The sequence below is a fragment of the Olea europaea genome, chromosome 20, assembly GCF_002742605.1.
Source record: "Olea europaea var. sylvestris chromosome 20, O_europaea_v1, whole genome shotgun sequence".
Classification (NCBI taxonomy): domain Eukaryota; kingdom Viridiplantae; phylum Streptophyta; class Magnoliopsida; order Lamiales; family Oleaceae; genus Olea; species Olea europaea.
In genome coordinates, this window is record NC_036256.1 from 6,755,596 (window position 1) to 6,776,784 (window position 21,189).

Consider the following 21,189-nt stretch of genomic DNA (forward strand, 5'->3'; position numbering starts at 1 on the left):
TATTATAACAATATTTCTTTTCTTGGAACAAAAATTATTACATTTTAAACTCAAAAAAAAAAAAAAAAAAAAAAAAAAAAAAAAAAAAAGAGCACGAGTTCAAATTTTAATGCACAAACTAGCAAACCATGTTACAAGAAGTTGCAAGCATACTCCTACAATTCCTTACTTTTGAAGTTCGAAACAACATAACAAGTGCATTATTTAATTACACGTAAGAGGAACTCAAAAATTGGAAAAGGTAATAGGAAACGATCCCAAAAATATGGACAATCCAACTTAACTACTGAAATGAACACGTGTACAAAATCACGTATGTCCAAAAGGCAGGTGGCTTTCATAAAACATTGGGTATTTCATTCCGTACACTCACAAGGATAAGTACCATATAGATTCATGGATATTAAATAGAACCACAAGCACACTCCATCTGTTATCGATGTCTATCACAACCAAATCAATACTATTCTCGTATAATTCTCAAAAGGGATACCAATTGCCTTGTGCTACAAAGAGAGATAATACAACAGCATTTAAACAATACCTATTGTGGAGAAACAAAATTAATTTAAATGAATACCTCTATGGCAATCTAAGCATATTGTTGGATTGAATCTGCAGGAGCATCATCACGGGCAAAACCAGCCTGCAGGAGTAAAATTAAACAAGTCCCTCGAAATTAATTACATAATAAATTGAATACAGAAGACTAGAGAATTTAAAAATGCTTACGAACCTTCACCATTCCAGTTCCATTGTCACAAACGAGGGGCTGAATATCTCACCATAGGCCATTTTCTATGAACTGGAAACCACAGCATAAAACCAATATAGAAATAAGAGATGATAAAAGAAAGTACATGTACTATTGCGGTATGCACAAACAAGTGCATAGCATAAACTGAAACAATGTCAGATGACACAGATGGAGAAAAAGGAATAACATGTTACATGTAACCTTCCTGTGAGAGAAAACTTTATAATTTATTTTACGCATAAAAAGATGACAATTGATAACAACAATGTAAGTGCGACTAAATTGTAAATTATAATTGCAATGCTAAGTACTAACACTTGATTTACAAGCACTGAGAATTTATTAAACTTTTTGGAGCAATATAAGTAATGTTAATTTATTCACAACAGGAAATACATAATCCGTGCATATTAGACACCACTTCCTTTTTATCAAATATTTTTTTTTGCTTTTCAAAATGAGACGTCATTTTAGAAATAACACTGTATCTCTTTTTATAATTAAAAACCAATAAAATAAGAACGCAAAATAAAAATTAAATCCACAGATCAACGATCAACACCATTAAATTACATATACAAAACTCAAAATAAAAGAGTTATTTTTTTAACAGATAAAACTGCAATCTACATCAAGAAATAGTATATCTGAAACAACATCTAACAGATCGAGCAGAATATTCTATTAAAGACAGCAGATCGAAATCAGATAAAGCTACTAAATTAAAAATCCTAAATCTAACGCTTTTGTTCAATTGGTGAACAAACTTGCTGCTGATAATAAGGTTTATCACGAATATTATTTTAGCAGTTCATTTCCATGTTCAAATCACACAGTCAAGTAGATAAAATCACCAAAAAAATCACAAAAACTTTGAAGATCCATAAATAACCCACAATTTCTTAAAGGATATTGACATCTTACCACTTTGAAGTTGCAACTCTGGACAAGTAGCAAAAAATTGAAGGCTATCAAAGCATCGGCGACCCTCGCCGGCAGCTAGAAGGTTACGGTTAGGGTCGACGATTTGAGGGAAACTAGAGAGGCGGGAAGTGACCAAGCATGCGAGAGAGAGAGAGAGAGAGATGGAAGGTTAGGGTTGGGTTGGGATATTTCTTTCTAATTTTTTAATTTGAGCCCATCAACGGTTGATGTTGGTTGTCGACAATCTACGGTCCTGATCTATTGGGAGGAAATGAAACATTTGATTGGGGATTGATTGGAGGAAAATGAAAATTTTAGAGGAAAATGAAATTTTAGGTTGCAATTCAAACTTTTTGTGTTTTCTGATGTAATTTTTTTTTGGTAACTAATATAATAGTTTCAAAATTTTACCTCCAATGCTTACCAACAGTATTTTTCGTTGGTATATTATTTTATCATTTTTAATATTTTTTCAAACGAAATCATCCATTGAGAAATTCTGTCACTAAATTATTTAATTTATTTTTTATTATTTTTAAATTTTTACCTACGGATTAGCAACGGATATTGTACCAACGAAGTACTTCTATTGGTAATTCTTCACTAAATTAAATATGAAATTTTTAAAAATAATAAAATGATAAGTCGGTACAAAGTCGTTGTTAATCTGTTGCTAGTGGCAACAGAAGATAACCGTCGCTAAAATTCCGTCTCTGTTGCTACCTTTTCTAGTAATGAATAATGTCCTATAAAAGTTAATTTTCATTCGACCAAGGTGTCAGTCAGGTCATACCATTTTCAATATTTTAGGCTCGAGACTTAGATTGTTCATGCAAAAATATCTTTGATTTTCAACGTGTTAATTTTGGCAACTTATTGCTAGATAAGTTGGGTTTGACACTAAATAAATTGCTAATACAAAAATTTGAGATTTATAGATACTATTATACAATATCTTCTTTAGCTTACATTGAAGAAATCTAAATAGATCAAAGACTAGTTACATAATTTAACAAACAACTTACCAATTTGACATGAAGAATAAAGTAAAATTTTCCTGATAATTGTTGACATGAAGAATAAAGTAAAATTTTCCTGATAATTGTTTTTTTTTTTCTGGCAGCCAACTTACAGCTCATACTTTGTACATTATCCAAATCCAAGCCCTAGTGCTTCAACAGCAATTGTTCCAACATCTAAATTGGTCAATTTCTGATTATTTAGTTGTTATATGCTCGAAAAAAAAAAAGAAAAAGGGAAAAAAATTATTAAACTGGGACAACTTGAAATTTTTTCTTATTATGTTTTTCAGGACAAACGGAATGTAGCATTTAAAGTATTTGAGGTAGCCCTGACCATTGAAATATCTGTGGCACTATGTGTACAATCTTATGAAACCAGATTTTGCTTCAATAAATGCCATGACAAAACGTACATTTCGGACGAGGGTTGGAGGATCTAATTTCATGCTACTTTAAGGGGCTTTGAAGTGTTTGTTTCTTTTTCTTTTCTTTTTTTTTTATTTTTTTTATTTTTTTAATGGGTGACCCTGGTGTCCGAGTTTTGAAGTGTTTGTTTCTTTATAGGGTAGAAAGCATCAATTGCACAAAACATTTGTCTGCATAGATTTGAGTTCTAAATGAGTATTGTATTGCAACTATTATTAACGTGAAATTTTTTTTCACATGAACTTTTACAAAAATATTTTGCCCTATCTCGTATCGATTTTATTTTTGGATTTTATTAGATTTTTATAGAAACCAATGTGCATGTCAAATTTTTTATTCTATTATTTTTATACGATTCCCAAAAATACTGCAAAAAAAGGTTGCTGAATAATTAAATTCATGTAAATTGTCATTACTACCCTTTGAGTCAATAAAAAAAGTGGCTGAATCAATTGTTACCTTTAATATAAAAGGACTTAATAGCATATAACGTCCTTACATTTCGTCTATAGTGTGCAACTCATCCATATGTTTTAAATTTTTGCATTTTCACCCATATTTCCATGTTCCATTGCAGAAAATGTCTTTCTCACCAATTTTTAAAGTAAAATGATTAATATACCCTCCTATTTAAATAAAACAAAAATAAAAATAAAGAACAAATTGCAACTATAGACCCAATTTTTCAAAAAAAATATAATTAACCCCACCAAAAATAACTTCACCATCTTCACACCTCACCCCACCTCACTCGTTATTTTGGAGATTCATGGAACTGTTGGCCTCCATCTCACCAATCACCACCCAGCTGTTGCTAAAACACCGGAGCTCACGCCACAAATAGCTTCCATCAACCCCCAAATACTTTCCCATATAAAAATTGAACAAGCAACAAATTTATATGGCCAAAATTAACCAAAAATGCATCTTATCACGCGCGCAACACGCCATTTTTCGTTAATTTTGGTGCTAATAGTGGTTCCATCGTCACGAACCACTCATTTTGATTTCGCCATATCACGCCACACCTGCTACAACAATAGACTTCTATCAATGTCATTCTAATATGTACCAGAATTTTTGGACAGTTATTATCCAATAAGAAATTGAAAGCTGTTGCAACAGATTTTGATTTTGTGCATCTGTTGATGTTTTAAGTCCATGAAGAGAGATGCCCTGGTGAATATAATCGAATGGTGTGTTGGGAATGGTGTGGGTCTTACCGGAATAGGTGGTAGTGCAAGTATTTGCAATCACGAGTTGGGCATTTTTGCTTGCAATTTCGACCAAATCCATTGGCATGAAGGTTGCATTTTGGGTAATTGTGTAGAGGGGAGTGAGGGCTTTTTGGTGGTATGGCTGTCCAGTGGTTTAGGCTATAGTTGGCTGGAGTTTTTTGGCTTCTAAGGTGACGGGCTGGCAGCCCAATTCGAATTTTAGGGCTTGATGATTATTTTTTCAAATTCGTTCCTTCAACTGTACCCTGCACTGGAAGAATATATGTTGTAGAAATGCCAATGGAAGGGTGAAATTCGGATGGTTTTGGCGGTGGTGGAGGTGATGGAGGGAGGGGGAGGAAAACAGTACAAGAGACAAATAGTTTTTTTTTTTTTTTTTTTTTTTTTTAATTTTTTTTTTTTTTAAAAATTTTGGGCAAAAATTTCAATTTTTATTTTTTTTTTTTTTTTTTTTTTTGTTTTTTTAAAAATTTTTTTTTTTTTTTTTTTTTTTTTTTTTTTTTTTTTTTTTTTTTTTTTTTTATTTTATTTTTTTTAAAAGAGAAAATAATTTTTTTTTTTTTTTTGTTATTTTTAATATTTTGCTATTTTCAAAAGTTTAGGACTAAGATTGCAATTTGATATTTATTTTTCTTTTCTTTTTGTGTTTTATTTAAATGTGAGGATATATTGGTCATTTTACAATAAAAAAATTGGTGAAAATGACGTTTTTCAAAATAAAACAGGGAAATATAGGTGAAAATACACAAAAAAAAAATAATAATAAATTGAAACTTAAGGACATTTTGCACATTATAAGTCAAACGTAGGGAAGATTTGTGCTATTAACCCAATATAAAATGGTAAAATAGGCATTGAGAGTAAAATCTGAAAAGTGATATAACTACACTTCACATTGCATTAAAAATTTAAAAGGGGTCCCCACATGTCACATACTTGCATACAATTATCCTTTCTCCGTACAGATTTTAGTAAGGATTATTCGCTCTTCACTCTCTTGGTTACAAATCGAATCCAATTTTTGGGCTGAACCTTGGGAAAAGCTTTCCTCCTAGAATCTTAGTCCTTATGGTCGAAAAGACACCATCACTTCAAGAAAGGAATTGAAGAAAAATAAACTTGAATTTGAGACAGCTATTCAAAAATGGTTCTTAATCAAAAGAAGCATGGGCTTGGTGCTTCACTCAATAGAACCACGGAGAAAGGCCACTCGTCGAGCTCTAGAGCGCGCATCGCTTTGAGAACTTGTTAAACTAGCATCTGAATCCAATTGCAGTTAAGGTAATGACTTTCAACATGGCTGGCGCTATACTGTGACTGGCTGGTGTTGTAAAACATTGATATGCTCTTCAGACATAAGTCTATTATCATATTGCTCCTAGTTGTTCAATCGTTAGATTCCCACGATCTCATTTTCAATTACAATTTGAGAACATCCATTGTTAAATTTGAGTCAGGGCTTAGAAGCATTTTAATGGGTAGAGAAATCTTTTTAATTAGTGTGACATAAGTGTCTCTGTGTCCCTTCTAGTTAGTGCCCTTCACGTTAATTTACATTGCCTTTTCTTTAATTGCAAAAACAACTTGTCATTTTAATGTGTTCGCCAAGCACGAGTCATTAACTAAAAAAATAATCCAAGTCGTCTCATCTTACCAGTAGTTCCTTATAAAAAGAGACCAGCGTGTTCGGCTAAGCATAAGAAGTTTACTAAGTTCCTGTTTGGTTTAACTAAAAAGTTGGATTTATAATGATTAATTTTAACCATGCATTTCATAAGATCTATAACTTTTTCAACACACATTTCATCAATTTTTAATAATAAAAAAATCTGATTTTTATTTAAACCAAAATGGGGGGCTGAGTAAATTTACAAGTGAAAAAGTAAATTTTGAATTAAGTAATATTTTCTACTAGTGAAAAGTAAGGAAAGAAACTTATTCGAAGAAAATAACTTTGTGATTAGAAAGTAATAAAAAATTAAGTTATCTATACATGTTTGAAGACAAAAAATTATTTAGAAGTGAATTTTTATTGGGCTTAACCGACTATGTTCTAAATATTTTCTCAAAAATAGTAGATGTGAAAATCCTAGTAATATATGCATGCTCATACAAGTAGAACTTCTAACTAAAACCTTCCCAAACATTTCCTCCGCTTTAATCAATGAAGGAATTGTTAAACTATTTTGATGTAGGGGGTGAGAATTATTGCAAGAGATTATTATGATCGCAGAGCAAGTGAAGAGGAAAATAAATCAGCACTCATATTCTTCAAAAGCCTGGATAAAAATGGGGATAGAACAGTAGGCCTTTTGGAGTTTAAAGGATACAAGCTCGTTGTTATCATATGGCAAAGTCTTAAAGGTAGACACTTAATAAGTTAAATATGCGAATGGTATATGAATTTTTTTCTCAAAAAGTAAACATGAATGTTTGATGTAGTACATAATCAAGATTATTAGTTTCCTGCCACAATTATGTTTTATCTTTTTGTAGTGTTTATCTTCTTTATTTTTCTTTTCTAGTTGTAATATGTTTTATCTTTTTATTCTTGATTCTAGTTTAGAATAAGATTTCTAGTTTCATTATTGATTAGAATATAATTTCTAATTTCTTTTAGATTATGTTTTTAGTATTTTCCAGATTTTAGTTTTCTAGTATTAGTAGAAGTAGAAAATTATCTTGCCTTTAAATATATAGGCATTGTACACTTTTTGATCACAATCCAATATTATTCAATTTATACAAATCAAGATTATTCTAATATGGTTCTTCATTGCTACATTATTTATAATTACTTCATAATTTTTATTACAAGAAATTTTACAAATCATTCTGCATCAAATTGGTATCAGAACCAAGGTTCGAAAGTCCTAGGGGAGCTAGTTTGATTTCATATTAGAGCGATGTTTGATCATCTCAAAACGAGGTTTGATTGTTTTGGAATGGCAAGTATGAAGTTTGTTATTCTATATTTGGATGGCAATACCAAATTTTTGTTATGGTAGATTTTTTGTTTGGACGTTAGAGGAGAAGCAACATAAGTAGTTAGTTGTGATCTTGTTGCTCGTGGTGATAATTTGAGAAAATTTGATAATTCAAATGGAGTTAGTTGTAAACTTGATGATTTTGTTGTTAGTAGTTATTTAAGCAAGTTTGGTTCCCAAGGTAATTCTGCTGGTAAATAATGCTTGGATTCAATTCACAGTTGTTCATAAAGGCTCTGTAGAAGAAGTGGAGTGTTTTGTTTGAAAAATTATTTTAGTTTGTTGAATAGTTAAGTTTTATTTCTTGTAGTGAGTTCTGTGTCAAATTTAAGTTTATAAGTTGACAAATAAGTGGGCATAAGAAAGTGATCTAGAACAAAAGAATGTAGCATATTACAGATTTGACGTTTGTGCTCTGATTTGGCCCCATAATACTTTTTGGAAAGGAAACAACGAGTCGGATTGGATGCGCTATTGTGATGTATGGTGAGTTTTGGCCATCCGAGTTTGTGTAGAACTCGAAAATGGGTTTTTAAATTTTAGTGCTATTTTTGTAATTTAATTTGTTTTGGATTCTTTATAATTTTAGTTCCTTTAGGCTAGGTTTCGTTTGAAACCTTATAAATAAATGGTTAATTCTTTGTTTTGGGCATCTTGGAATTAATAAAACTTCTTGATTTTATCGTTCATTTCTAGCGGATTCCAGGTTTGTGTTATTAAAAAATATATAGATATAATTTTTCCTTAAATAAATTGTTTATCATCTATGTTTTTTCTACCAGAACTCCAAATATCAAAAGAAAGGAGAGCAAGAAGAAGAAGTGTTTGATGTAAACATCAAATTTAGATTGTAGCCTTATTTTTCATTATGGTATAATTGGTAATTGGTGTGTGTATATATATATATATATATATATATTTATTTATTTATTTATTTATTTATTTATTCAATGTGGGATTATATCCTTTAATAGAATTAAATAGCATAGTGTTTCTCAAGAAATGTGGACGGCTAAGTAATATTCGTATGATTAAGATTCAATTCTTTTTAACTGTGGTTTGCTCAGTTGTCAATCCTATCACAAGATATGGTCAAATAAACGAGTAAGTATTTTCAATCGAAGGTAATAATATGAGTTGGGTGCTTGCTTAAAGAAATGCAGATAGATTAGACCCAAGTTCCAATTAAGAACTGATTTTCTCGAAACCAGTGATTGAAGATAGGCACCTTAATCTAACAAGGTTGTAGAGTCGCTTATTCTATCAATTGAGCTACACCATTAGTCTAGAATGTTGAAAATTTATCTCAGCCATGAGGACAATAGTACACTTAAGAGGGTATTAGACGTGACCATACGTGTAGTTTAATTTCTATAGTATGACGGTCATATATATATATATATATATATATATATATTATTGATTTGGAGTTGGAAAGATGATTAGAACAATTTTCTTAACTACAATAAGATTATAGAAATGGGGAGAGAATGAGGGTTTGAATTATTTACGTTATAAGAGATAATGAATGATTTTTCCTCTTTTTTTCCCCAATAATACAACTAAAAATGGGGAGCAACTTTGGCGTATTCTACCTTAGAGATGGAAGAGTTTAACTTTAATTAGCTAAATCAAGGCCTTGAAATCATAAAAGTCAATTTTCAATTTTTTGGGACATTCATTACGTGAAATCACATTTTTTTCAAATCTATTCTCTTCCTCAGCAAAGAGATCTCAAGCAGAGATTCAATTGGCTCAAGGGAAAATTGACCCTTTACCATTTATATATATAGAAGAAAAATTTTTAACCTAAAATAGGTATGCAGTTTTTTATTTTTTATTTTTAACTCATAACAATGTTCAAACCGATGGCTTGATTTGGTTCAGTTACAATAGCTGGATTAGGTTTATTTGGGTTAAAATTTAGGGAAAATTGTAGCCGAGGTACCAAACCTTTCGTTTATTAGCAGACTTTGCCCAAACCTTTAGTTTGTGCCACCCACGATACCAAACCTTTCAAAAACTCGCAGTGGATGTTCAAATGGATGGAAACTGTTAATTTGACTGTTAGTTGACAAAAGATTTAACATTCACCATTATTTTGACTAATTTTAAAAGGATAAAATGGTAACTTTACATTTTTCAACAAAAATAAAATAATTACAATATATTAATAATTAAATCAAAACACAAAACACTATTCATCTTCTTCTCCATTCACCCCCTACCCACCCACCACACGCCACCAAACCATCCACACAAGCAACACCCACAGATTCTTTATCTCCTTCAACCCACCCCCTTCCCTCACCTCACCCAACCACATTCAGCAATAACACCACCAATCCTAGCCACACAGTCCACCAACTCTAGTCGCAGACCACATTTAGCCACCACACACCACCAAACCATCCACACAACCACCACCCACATTTGTCTACACTGCTATAGTCCTCCACGTGTAAGTTTAATCAAGAGCCCTAAAGAGAAAAAACATCAAATTAGGAGAAGGAGATGAAGACTCGATGTGCACAATGCTCTGCCCATTTTTCTATTTCAAATCTCATACATGAATACTCATCTTTAGCACCACGAATCATTGTTGAGTTCCATTTTTTTGTTATCTTTTGCTCAGATCTCCAGCGATGCTGCTGGCTGTGGAATGGGAATAGGAGTCGAATTTTCACAACGGTGTAATTCAGCTTTGGGATTGTTGAATGGGCACTGCAATTGAGCTTTGACATCATTGGTCGTGCCGAAGGTCCATCAACTGCGTTTGAAAATGAGGATTTTGGGTTTGAGTTCGGAGTGAAGCAGCAACGATTGTAGTGAATGGGGAGATGAAATTTTGGATTCGAATGTGATTTTTCGTTTGGGTTCTATTTGGTAGTGAAGATGGTGGTTGTAGATTTGGTGGTGGCGACAGTCGTCGTAGTGATGGTGGTGGACGAAGGTGGTGGTTTTAGGTTAGGCATGAGTTTGAATTAGGATCACTGTAGCTTGTAGGATTTTTTATTTTTATTTTTATTTTCTAATTTAATATTTTAATTCTTTAATGTGAGAAAATTGTATAGTTACCATTTTACCCTTTCTAATTTGGTCAAAATTGATCAAACTTTGACATTTTTGGTCAACTAACGGTCAAATTAACAGTTTCCATCCTTTTGGTCTTCCAGTGCAGGTTTTTGAAAGGTTTGGTATCGTCGGTGGCACAAACTAAAGGTTTGGGCAAAGTTTGCTAATAAACGAAAGGTTTGGTACCTCGGTTGCAATTTTCCCTAAAATTTACCCAAATCAATGAAGTCGGTTTTAATTTTGATTTCATGTTGGACTTAAAACCAATCCAACCCAAACCATGCCTAGGCCTCTTTGGGACAGGTAAACAAGGAAATCAAACCTATTTTTATGTGACGGAAGTAGTACTAGTTATTGGTAATGATAATATTGCACCCGTTTATGTAGTACTAAATGATATTCGATGATAGATTCAATTAAATAGTCACATAGTTTTACATTAGTTAAACATATCAATAGTTTCACTAGACTCATATGTAACATCCATTAACGAAATACTAGATGATATTAAATGATAGATAAAATTAAATAGTCACATAATTCTACATTTAATTAAACATATCAAATAATTTCACTAAACTTGTGTTGTAGCACATGCTAGATATTAGAAAACATTAGTGAAGTCAATTCAAGTGCCAATGGATAAGAACCTACCATATACACATCTTATCTATATAATTATATATATATGAACCTTTAAGCCCAATGAAATTTCTGCTTGCATAAAGAGAGGCGCAGGAAATAGCAGCAATGGTGGTGAAGGTTTATGGTCCCGAGTGTGCTTGTCCAAAGCATGTGATTGTATGTCTCATTGAGAAAGGGGTCAATTTCGAGGTTGTCCAAACTGACATCTTCAAAGCAGAGAATAAAACACTTGACTATCTCCAGTTGCACGTTCATTAATTTAACTGGTATATTAGTCTTTCTATTTATATTATATATGCTCAATCAATTTATTTTATTACTTTGACCTCAAACTGGCAGCCTTTTGGGCATGTTCCTATTATACAAGATGGAGATTACACTCTTTTTGGTAATTAAACTGAAACCCTTTATCGAAAATTCCCTTGCCTTTCTTGTCTTGACAAATTATCCAGCTGGCAATTTTCGACAAGCCTTTCTTTATTTTCAGAGCTAGAGGGAAGTAACTAGAGTGTACTTGTGCACAATCCAGGGCTCTCATGAGGTACTATGCAGAAAAATACATGTCTAAAGGGACTGAATTGTTGGGAAAGACGTTGGAGGAAAGAGGTCAAGTAGAGCAATGGCTAGAAGTCAAAGTACACGAATTCAGCCCCCCAGTTTACAATTTAGTAATTCATATAATGTTAAGTTCCAAACTGAGGATTGCAGCAGACCAAAAGCTCATCCAAGAAAGTGAAGAGAAGCTTCACAAAGTTTTGGATATCTATGAAGAGAGGCTATCAAAGAGCAAGTACTTTGCTGGTGATTTCTTTAGCCTTGCTGATTTAAGCCACCTTCCATTTGTTCAGTATCTCATGGATCCTCTTGGAAAGGAGCATATGATAAGGAACAGGAAACACCTGAGTGCATGGTGGGATGATATCAACAATAGGCCATTTTGGAATAAGGTTGATTAGTGTGTTTTTGCACACTTATTTAGATCACAAACACGACTTAATTACGAGCAAAATATTTAAATTGTGACTTAATCTCATTGAATTCATGCAATGTAGGTGTTTCTATGGAAATGGTGGAATTCAGGAGAAAAGAGCCTAAAAAGGACTAAAATGAAGCAAAGTGATAGTTTAGGGATCAAAGTTGCAAATAATCCATAGATGAGACGGGAAATGGAATGAAGATTCAAGAGTGTTAAAGATCAATTGGATGAGAAAAGGAGTCAAAGAGGAAAAATATGGCCGAAATATTATCAAGTATCAACTTTCAGGCGAAAAAATTATGCTCGTGATTTTTAGTTTCTACTTGAAATCCATTTTTGGCATAGTAAACATTAGAATTTGAGATAGCCTATTTCTATCAAAAATGTAGATCTTTGAGTTTTCTTCCCAATGTACTTTTAATCACTTCAATCGAAGATCAAGAAAGAAAGTTATGACCAAAATACTAAAAACTGTCCGACGGAAAGAATGACATAACCATGCGGTTGTATAAAGCAATTTGGAGGCCGAATTTGCAGTTTCCTTATTTTGCTAAAACTCTTATGGAAACAACATTTTCAGAGTCCTATATAAACAAAAATTTGACCAGAACGAAGGGGACGCCATTTTTACAAGAAAAAGGGAGATTTTGAACGAGAAAACGAAGAGAGAACGACAGGAAAACATCGCGCCAATTGAAGAATTGATTGAAACTTGATTCGGGTGATAACGTTTCTTCAACTATTTTTGTATTTTTTTTTGTTTTTAGCATGTTAGGCTAGATTTTTCATATACTATGAGATCGATGTACATGTAATTTGATCTTTAATATTCTAGTTTTGCAATTTGACATTAAGACATATTTTTATTGTTTTGAATGATTTATATGCAATCATTGTTTTCGCAATTAAGGGCCCATAATTGTGTTAGTTTGGGTGATTTATTCTTGCATTCAAGAGAATTGGATTAGGTTCAACATAATATAAATCATCGTAAGGTCCAATATGGGATAAAAATATACTGCTATACCCTACGTGAATCTTTAAGTGTTCATAAAACAGCATGTATTTTTACATATGCACTTGTCATAGAAATATAGGCCGGTGGTATGTAAAAATAGGTTTGATACATCTCGAGAGAGAGTATTGAATAGATTTAGAAACATTAATTCGTCACAATTGAAGTGTGTTGCCACATTGTGAAACTAGGGTTTTAAAGTGATAATTGCATGGGAAATCGTGATCCTAGTGTTTTTAATTTCATTGATTCCACAAACGTGCGTTCTCAACATTTGATTTCATTCTAGAGTGTTAAAAAATATTGTTTTGCATATTTAATGTAAGTCAATCATAAAAATTGCATAATTAGGGTTTTCTTTCCAAAATTAGGGTTTTAATTAGGTTCACATCAACTTTAGTAATTTAGTTTCGGTTAAGGCGACGATAGGTAAAATTGAACTAATCAATCTCTATGGGACGATATTCGGACTCATTTAATCCACTTTATTACTTGTTAACGAACCGTACACTTGCGATAGTTTTAAATTGAAAAAAATAATTTCGTGAACAAGTTTTTGGCGCTGTTGCGGGGGATTGAGTTTAGTTTAATTTTATTTCTCGAGGCACTAATTCGAACTTCAATTTTTATTTTGCAAGTATAATTTTGTTTTTATTTTTATTCTAGGTTATTATCCTTTATTTGAGTTTTAGTTATTCAAATTGTTTGAATCTTAGTGCTCGTACTGGTTTTGTTTCTCAGATTTGCATGCCACGATCGACTGGACGATAATTGATTCCAACTGATCCTGAAATCGAGTGTACCTTTCATCGACTACAAAGAGATCACCCATACGAGCCTCCGATTCCCTTTCCACATTGGTTGAAGAATAAAAAATTGGAGCAACAGTACAAAAAATTCCTAGAAGTTTTCAAAAATCTCCATATCAACATCCCACTAACCGATGCACTATTCCAGATGCCTAGCTACGTGAAGTTTCTCAAAGATATTATATCAAACAAATGCAAGCTGAAGGACCATGAGACAGTGATGCTTACGGAGGAATGGAGTGCCAGAATCCAGAAAAAGCTCCCACCAAAATTGAAAGATCAGGGAGTTTCACTGTCCTTTGCACAATTGGTGATTTTTATTTTGATAAGTCATTGTGTGATCTCGGTGCGAGTATTAACTCGATACCACTCTCTGTTTTCAGGAAACTAGGACTGGGAGAGCCTAAAGCAACCACAATTACTCTACAGCTAGCTGATCGATCACTTACACATCCACGATGGATTATTGAAGATGTATTAGTCAAAGTGGATAAACTCATATTACCAGCAGACTTTTTTATTTTGGATATGGAAGAAGACAAGGACATGCCTATCATATTGGGACGACCATTTTTGGCTACAGCAAGAACCCTCATAGATGTGCAGTAAGGACAATTAACTCTGTGGCTGGGGGAGGAACAAGTCTTTTTTAATGTTTTCAAGGCAATGAAATACCCTAACGAGCCTGAAAGCTGTTTCCAAATTGAAGTGCTTGACATAGAAATCCCCTATAATTTTGAGGTGAAGAAACAACCAAACATTCATAAGGCCTGTATAGTACACTCTCCATCCGTTCTTATCGATTCAAAGGAGATTAAGGCATTCAATGTGGGATTTCATACGGATGAGGAGAGAAAGACAAACTACTTGGAGAAAGACGGATGAAATTCAGATGATAACTGTAGTGCGGAACAAGACCATATTGAGCAAACTACGTAGGACCTCCTAAGCCATATTTAAAGTGCCATAATTACCTGTACCAAAAGTCAAGTTATCGACAATAAAATAGCGCTGATTAGGAGGTAACCCAACGTCTCTATCCTTTATTTATTTCATTTTGCATTAGTCTAGGAGTTTTTCAATTTTTCAACATTTTTTATAGTTTAGGTCATCGTTCATCCATGCATGTCAATAAATAACCTAAGCACAATCCACACGAGTCCCAATGCATTGAGCACGAGTCATAAGGTTGAAGTCCTATTTTAGTCAGTCATGAGTCAAATTGACCAAAGTGCATGTTTAGAGCTAAACTTTGTTGGTGATTCACATTTTTATGATACGAACTTTATATTGAAACATAATTTATGCATCTTACATGCCAACAGTGTACACATGCACCTTGAAATAAGTTTGGGGGAATGGTGCATCACATGGATTCCTTCATGCACATCCAAGTTTATCAATTATCACCATGAGATATAATACACATACTTTACACTTTTGTAGGATGTCGCCAAAAAGACCTCAACAGGAAAAGAGAAGGTCGGCTCCATATATGACATTGCAGGTCTCAATTTTTGACCACCTCCATACTAATCAGGGGAGTACTAGTTATCCCATTTCTTGTGCTTTCAGTTTAATTTGTCCCTCAATTATATGTATTTGAACTTCTACTTTATTTCAACAATGAGGGCAAGGTTAAGTATAAGTTTGGGGGGTGGCATAATTTGATATAAATGTGGCATTTAGATTTTGGCATCCATTTATCGTGTATTATTCATATTTCATCAATACATTTGCTTAATTGTTGCATTTTGTGTGCTTATTGAGTGTTATGAAAAAAAAAATAAAAAAAAAAATCTGCATAGGTTCTTCATTTTACATTATTGCTTGTTTTATGTGCTTATGTGGGCTTAATAGCCTTGCCGGCTATGATGAGATTATTGGAAAAGATATTTATAAACTTTGGATATAGAGCTGGATAGATTAACCAATAATTGTGATGCAATACTTGATATTATCTATACACGCTATTCATGCTTGACATGTTAGGTGAATGACTGGATTTTGAGCATAAAGTAGGAAAAGAATGATAACTCTCTATTGAATTAACACGTAAATCACCTTAAGACAGTTTGGAATCGGTTGAGCTATTATAGAGAGCATTGAGAGAAGCTGGGGCTCCGTGCATGAAATTTTATTGTGTGGATTGCCTAGACCAGTGAGGTGAAGATTAGGTGAAAATCTTAAATTGGGGGTTGGTTTTGGAAACTAAATATCTAGAACAATAAGGGCATAAAATTAATTTGTGAGAATAAGATACTTTTTTTCATGTTTTATGATTCGAGCAAGTAAGCCTACAAGGATATTTCAAAATCTAGTGCCTAAGGTCAACTGGCCTGGGAGTCACCGGCCTAAAGTTCGCTAAAGAGATCATATAGAAAGCAAGAGGGAAAGAGGTTAATAAAAAGTCATCTGATCGAGCCTTTATAACTTGAGCAAGTAAGCCTGTAAGGATATTTCAAAATCTGGTGCTCTAAGGTCAACTGGCCTGGGAGTAACCGGCCTAAAGCTCGTTAAAGGGGTCATATAGAAAGCAAGAGGGAAAGAGGTTAATAAAAAGTCATCTGATCGAGCCTTTATAACTTGAGTGAATACGCGTGCAAGGGTTTAAAACCTGGTGCCCTAAAGTCAACTGGTTTGGGAGTCACCGGCCTAAAGCTCACTAAAGGGGTTATATAGAAAGCAAATGAGAAGATGATATATATCAAAAAAAAATGGAAAGTGAGAAAAACAAAAGAGAGACAATAACATGAAGAAAAGCCCTTAGACATTTGGTTGAGGAAACTATACCTTTGAGGCGAGACAAGTAACCTATTTTAATCTTGAGTGTCGAAGCAATCAAACTTGGGAGAGCCTTCACTTGTTAAAATGTAAACTTGTGATAGTGAGATTAATCCAAACTACGAGAGGGTGAGGACTACAGCTATGTAAACTCCTAATTTTAAAACACAACCCCGAAATAATTGAGTGAAAAGAATAACTTTGGGGGGTTGTGTATCTCTCGAGCGAGTAAGGATATATTTGACCACTTGGGGTCAGGACTCAACCCATCATGAATTTGATATATTGGCATGAATTCACACACAAACATCAAGTATGCATTTAACAGGTAAATGTTAATGTCATTTTTGCATTGATAAATTTTAATAAAGTCAAATACTTAGTCCAATCTTGAGCCACGGTAGGGTATTAAGTCATGTTTGTTCAGAATTAAGTCACTATCTTATTTGAGGACAAACAATAGTTCAAGTTTGGGAGGTTACAAAAACTTGTTCACGAAATTATTTTTTTCGATTTAAAACTACCGCAAGTGTACAATTCATTAACAAGTAATAAAGTGGATTAAATGAGTCCGAATATCGTCTCACAAAGATTGATTAGTTCAATTTTACCTTTCGTCACCTTAACCGAAACTAAATTACTAAAGTGGATGTGAACCCAATTAAAACCCTAATTTTGGAATGAAAACCCTAATTATGCAATTTTTATGATTGACTTAAATTAAATATGCAAAACAATATTTTTTAACACTCTAGAATGAAATCAAATGTTGAGAACGTACATTTGTGGAATCAATAGAAATTAAACACACTAGGATCAAGATTTTCCATGCAATTGTCACTTTAAAACTCTAGTTTTACAATGTGACAACACACCTCAATTGTGGCGAATCAATGTTCGTAAATCTATTCAATACTCTCTCTCGAGATGTATCAAACCTATTTTTACATACCACCGGCCTATATTTCTATGACAAGTGCATATGTAAAAATGCATGCGGTTTTATAAACACTTAAAGATTCATGTAGGGCATAACGGTATATTTTCATCCCCTATCGGACCCTAGATGATTTATATTATGTCGAACCTATTCCAATTCTCCCAAATGCAAGAATAAATCACCCAAACTCACACAATTACGGGCCCTTAATTGCGGAAACAATGATTGCATATAAATCATTCAAAACGATAAAAATATGTCTTAATGTCAAATTGAAAAACTAGAATATTAAGGATCAAATTACATGGTACATCGATCTCTTAGCACATGAAAAATCTAGTCTAACATGCTAAAAAGAAGAAAATACAAAAATAGTTGAAGAAACGTCATCACCTGAATCAAGTTTCAATCAATTCTTCAATTGGCGCGATATTTTCCTCTCGTTCTCTCTTCATTTTCTCCTTCAAAATATCCCTTTTTCTTGTAAAAATGGCATCCCCTTCATACTGGTTGAGTTTTTGTTTATATAGGACCTAAAAATCTTGTTTCCATAAGAGTTTCGGCGAAATAAGGAAACAGCAGATTCGATCTCCGAATTGTTCTATGCGACCGCATAGTACATTTTTATGTGGTAGCATAGAGTAAAAAAAATTTGAGAAAAAATTCTCGGGAGGCCTCTATGTGACTGCATAGAGTTTCTACCATGCAATCGCATGGTTATGTCATTCTTTCCGTCAGATAGCTTTTAGTATTTTGGTTATAACTTACTTTTTTGATCTCTGATTGAAGTGATTCAAAGTGCATTGGAAAGAAAACTCAAAGATCTTCACTTTTGATAGAAATAGGCTTTCTCACATTCTGATGTTTACTAGAAATGGATCTCAAGTAGAGACTAAAAATCGCGAGCATAACTTTTTCGCCTAAATTTTGATCCTTGATAATACGTCAACCATATTTCACCTCTTTGACTCCTTTCTACATCCGATTGATCTCTAGAACTCTTGAATCTTCATTCCATTTCCCTCTCATCTATGGATTATTTGCAACTTTGGTTCCTGAACTATCACTTTGCTCCATTTTAGTCCTTTTTCGGCTATTTTCTCTTGAATTCCACAATTTCCATAGAAACACCTACATTGCATGAATTCAACGAGATTAAATCACAATTTAAACATTTTGCTAGTTATTAAGTCATATTTGTGATCTAAATAAGTGAGCAAAACAACACTTATCAAAGGTCCTTCAACACTATCCCTCTCCAAATTTATCCTAAAGTACTCTGGATATCTATCTGACCATCGGTCGACTATGTTTCGTGTCACCTTGTAGCTGGTCTGGCTTTGATGTTGTCTTTGAGTCTCATGTATCTTTTAGATTGTCTTGCTTGTAGTTTATGTTGAAGTCCATATCATAAATAAAATTTAAGGGCCCGATTGGATTTTAGTTTTGAGTTTTGAGTTCATTTTCAATTTTGAGTTTTGAGGATCTGTTTTGAGGTTGTTAAAATATGTTTGGTTTTTCAATTTGAAAAATTATTTCTCAAATTAAAAGACTAAAAAATAGGTTTGATTTGAAAAATTATTTCATGAAATTTGATTATTCAATAAAAATAGAAGAATTTTATGTTAATTTATTATCAAGTAATATATGCATTTTGAAGTTGGTAAATTTTACAATATTCTTTGTCTCCACAAAAGTAAAATAAAATAAATAAAAATTTAGATGGAAATATAGAAAAGAAAATTTTAATGACGTGGACTAAAATTATTTTTATTTGTTTTCATTTAAGTATAATATTTAAAATTTTTATGTAAATAATCATAGCCTCTGTGTGGTCGGAATTGTGGGGGAACAAGAATTGATTTTTGAGTCAAATCAACCAAGTCTACCGATGCAATTGTCGTGCTAGCAATCCCTTTCAACATTTCCAAATGTCCGTTATGCCCCTCCATGAATGAGTGTGTGAATATTTTTACTTTGTCCTACCCTGTTCCAATTTTTTAACCGTTCAACATTACTGACAGTAGAGCCCTTTGAATTTTCCAAGAAATAACATGATAGTTGATAGTGCTTGTTTGTGGGGGCAACTCTCACATACGAACAATGGAGTGCATTCAAGTCAAATTTGGCCATACATGAGGGAAAGCTAATTTTCTTTTTTCTTTTTTTTCCAAATTATAAATAGGACACTCGCAATGAATATAACCAATTCAAACACTGTTACAGTCATGTTAACAAGATGACATAGAAATATTAGCCATTTACATATGCACGTATTCTCATTGTTGTCGTGCTAAATAGTCGCTTAAACGATCCCACTTGTTTCGCGGCATTTCAGGTGCATTCCTTTCGGTAGCAATTTTGTCGTGTTCATCTGGCAGCTTTAACTCCATAGTGTCGGGATCTGTCTTCAGCCTCGTAAAGGTCTTGTCAACAATTCATGCCTGTCGAAGAAAATTGTGAATACCTATTGTTGTATTACAACAATTGTCTATGTTCTGAAATTGTAATTGACACATGATCGAGTATTTTCCACCAACATTTTCAAACACCAAATGCACACTAAATTTCATTTCTACATGACCAATACTTGAAATTAAACTTTTCGCGTGAATTTTGAAAATTACGCATACGACTTGTCTCCCCGTCATAGAACTGTTAAAAATGGTACAATATATTGGACCCCTTATACTGATACATGTACCCAGATCGATTGACGAACCCCAAGTCGATTAGATGATATTTTCTTGCAACTGGTTTCGAGAAATTAATACTAGGGCTCTATATAGCATGAGCCAAGATGCGAGAATCATGAGTATTGCCTATTGTACCGGGCAACACAAATGTGAAACATATTAAAATCACATGTCATCAGCACATTTTGTGTCGGAATTCCTTTACGTCCGATAAAATTCACTCGTTGATCCCATGGTAAAATAACTTTCACGTGCATTTTATCAATCGCATCGATGCAATTTTGAGACAATGGATACTTGTGTTGGATTTTTCTGTGATGCTTCGCACCTTGCTTGTAGTTTGGATCTGGTCTAATTAGATGAACATTAAATTCACCATTAGCTCGAAGAACTTTGAAGTAGTGTTCTGTAGCTTCTAATGAAAGATTGAATAGTGTTTGCACCTATTTATAGCCCTTTCTATGCACTATGCATAGAGACATGTCAACTTGTTCATACACGTCTATGTGTTGCCCATTGTGCAATCGTATTTATCGCAAAGAATGTGTGAAACGTCATGACATTGGCAGATATATTTGAAATTCTGCATAACACTATTGCCTACTATATTTTGTAGCATCTTGTCTTTTTTTACAATAGTTGTTCCTCATGAGATGTTTGGTGACGTGACAATATCTATGCCACTCAATTATGTCCTCTTGTAGCTCTTATAGATATGCCTCTTTCCCAATTAATTCTTCCAAATTAGAGTTAGGCAGCAGGACACAATTGAAATTGAATCTTCCATACCACAATTTCAGGAAAAAAATTCAAAAGGACTTTGATCGAAATTCTTTCAAAAAATAGAAATAGTTGTTCAAGAAGAGAATGTTTGATAATGATACAAAATGTTTAT

At 33.1% G+C, this 21,189-nt stretch overlaps 1 protein-coding gene and 1 long non-coding RNA gene across 2 annotated transcripts; one reads left to right on the plus strand and one right to left on the minus strand.

Moving 5' to 3' along the window:
- Positions 1-131: 131 nt before the first annotated feature.
- On the minus strand, positions 132-1,838 carry LOC111369502. The gene is made up of 3 exons (XR_002698153.1): positions 1,682-1,838; positions 737-805; positions 132-646 (listed from the first exon to the last, which is right to left on the minus strand). It is a non-coding gene; the product is annotated as an uncharacterized LOC111369502 (long non-coding RNA).
- An 8,411-nt stretch (positions 1,839-10,249) lies between these two features.
- On the plus strand, positions 10,250-14,759 carry LOC111369003. Its single transcript, XM_022990493.1, has 7 exons — positions 10,250-10,320; positions 11,158-11,323; positions 11,414-11,462; positions 11,582-12,021; positions 14,023-14,091; positions 14,205-14,474; positions 14,538-14,759. The coding sequence occupies exons 1-7, from the start codon at positions 10,250-10,252 to the stop codon at positions 14,757-14,759; spliced, it is 1,287 nt and encodes a 428-aa protein (XP_022846261.1).
- The last annotated feature ends 6,430 nt before the right edge of the window (positions 14,760-21,189 follow it).

Bases quoted from the DNA above. Each gene is read 5' to 3' on its own strand.
- LOC111369003 (XM_022990493.1), top strand. From the start codon at position 10,250: ATGGTGGTTGTAGATTTGGTGGTGGCGACAGTCGTCGTAGTGATGGTG. The intron at 11,463-11,581 runs GTAATTAAACTG...GGAAGTAACTAG, and splicing joins TGGAGATTACACTCTTTTTG to AGTGTACTTGTGCACAATCC. The intron at 14,092-14,204 runs GTGATGCTTACG...TATTTTGATAAG, and splicing joins AGCTGAAGGACCATGAGACA to TCATTGTGTGATCTCGGTGC.